We start from the raw sequence: 2,251 nt of genomic DNA, 5'->3' as shown, positions 1-2,251 counted from the left end.
ATAATTGCATTTACAAAGATGCAATAAAATGCGTATGTACGAGTCTTGACAATGTTTTAAAACCTAACCCAAGGTGAAACCCGACAAAGTTGTCGAGACTTGGGTTGACTGGTTTAACCGGTTTGATCGACGGTTAAATCGGTTGACAAAAACTTTTAAAATTCAGTAATACACCCTTAAAAATTACAGTTAAGTCTTTATAGGTTTGAAATTTAGCAAACACACCTCAAATACAAATCGGTCAACGACTGGTTGCGGCGGCGACACTTCAGATGCAACCCCAATCGTTTTTTGAGCCTATTCCCCTTAAAACATACTCAAGATCTAGTCAAAATAGGTTCGATTTTGGTCAGATCTCACCGACGTCGGCGTCGGCATTCCAAACCAGATCTCATCGATGTCGACATCGACAACCCTCCCCATCACTCAGAAATTACCCCCTTCTTCCTCCCGACCAAAATCCACCTCACCCCACCTCCGTTAGCCTCGCCAATCGTTGGCAAAGCCGGTTGTTGTCACTGTCAATTTTGTTCGATTTTCGATCGATTTATTCACTGGAAATCAACTCCGTCACCACCAATGCATTCACCGGCACTTTCTCTTCAAAAGTCCCAACATTCCAACCATCAATTATTCGTCGATTATCCTCCCAAATCCTAATGTTTTGGGTGAATAGGAAAAATATAAACCCGACCTGTTGAAGCTTTCAAGTCTCGGTTGAACCGATTAAGCTAGTTGGGTCAGGTCGGGTTTTAAAACATTGTGTCTTGACACGAAACACTTGATTGGTCGAATGTCGTGATATAATTGATTGGATGTACATATATTTGCCCAAGATGCATATACAAGATGTAATGAAATGCACATGTCTCGATTGGTCGAATGTCGTGATCTAATTGATTGGATGTAACTATATTTGCCCATTTGGGTCATTTCACATCCATAAACAGTTAAACACTTTCAACTTGGGCACTAAATTGAACCGAACTGGATCCACCACATACTACTATTTATAACGATACATAAGTTTGACTTTTTTGACTAGTGGCTATCCAACGGTCACAAAATTTAAAAAAGCTAACATAGCTTTTACACTTTTCAAAGATTCCGAACCAACGCTCCGAAAATCAATTTCGTCTTCAGAGCTCTGTCATGCTTCTCATTCATCCTCCAAATCGGCCATGAAAGTCATGAAGAAGCTCAAGTTCTGGTCGAGAAAGAAGAGAAAGAAGAAGCACTCTTACGATTATGATCAACACCAACCTTATTATTGTCAGCCTTTCACTCCCTCAACTTGTCCCCATTATCACCAATACTATTGCTCCTGCACCTCCTCTACTCCTCAGCCCTCCGCTCCTCCGCTGCCGCCGTGGCTCGAATCCGACGAGACTGAGTGTTATGAGTGTTATGACTACGTTCCGAGCCAAACCCAGTTGGAATATTCGGAAGAAGATGTGGAGGAAACGAGTCCCATCTGTCCAGAATTGAAGAATAGTGAGAGCTCTGAATCTTATCAGCAATATTTGGCTCCGAATCCGGCGTATGGATTGCCAGTTACGGCGGAAAGTGGAAGAAGAGAGAGACGTTCTGGGTTCTTTGGATGCGCTGCTGGGTTTGGTTTCGATTTGTTTCGCTGCTTTTTTCCATGCTTTCACATTTGAGAAGTCAGCCATGAAAAAGTTTGAATGTCTTTCATATATATTATAGAAGTATTTTGATTTTTTTTCTTTTGAGTTTGATTAAGAAGTAATATAAAAAGCTGTAATTAGAATAAATATTTTAAGTTGGTTTTGTTAATTCTGGTAATGGATTATGGAGTATAATGCAGATTAATCAATTTCCCCGGCTACTAACTCAATTTCTCTTCAAATTCATCTGCTAATCGAGCTTCACTTCCTCTGAAAACAATAAGGTTAATCATTTTCTTGTCTTTGATAAATTAGAATTGAATTTTGCATAAGTTTCAATCAGTAAAAGACATGTTAATTAGTGTAAAAAGTCTCCTGCTCATTCCTCAACAAGCACGCCAGCAGAGCCTTGGTCTTTTCCCACTGCTTCGAAGCTTCTTGATATGGTCTACAACCCATTAGGAGTACCTTCGCAAATGCATGTGGGGCATATATTTGAATTATCGCTCGGGTTAACAGGGGGTCTGCTAAATAAACATATAGAGATATAAGAACATGAGGCTTTGAGAAAACTCTCTGTTTTTGGAATTATATGAAGCCAAAATGTGAGAGAAAATCTATGT

General features: G+C 39.8%; 1 protein-coding gene across 1 annotated transcript; it reads left to right on the top strand.

Moving 5' to 3' along the window:
* Positions 1–1,181: 1,181 nt before the first annotated feature.
* LOC116116055 lies at positions 1,182–1,661 on the top strand. Its single transcript, XM_031402162.1, has one exon. It carries the CDS (start codon positions 1,182–1,184, stop codon positions 1,659–1,661), a length of 480 nt encoding a protein of 159 aa, XP_031258022.1.
* Positions 1,662–2,251: the final 590 nt, after the last annotated feature.

This window comes from Pistacia vera, unplaced genomic scaffold, assembly GCF_008641045.1.
Source record: "Pistacia vera cultivar Batoury unplaced genomic scaffold, PisVer_v2 Contig1228, whole genome shotgun sequence".
In the NCBI taxonomy this organism is placed as follows: domain Eukaryota; kingdom Viridiplantae; phylum Streptophyta; class Magnoliopsida; order Sapindales; family Anacardiaceae; genus Pistacia; species Pistacia vera.
This window is presented reverse-complemented; position numbering and strand designations above follow the sequence as displayed.

What these genes read in the sequence shown, in the direction of transcription:
- LOC116116055 (XM_031402162.1), top strand. Translation starts at nt 1,182, where the DNA reads ATGAAAGTCATGAAGAAGCTCAAGTTCTGGTCGAGAAAGAAGAGAAAG.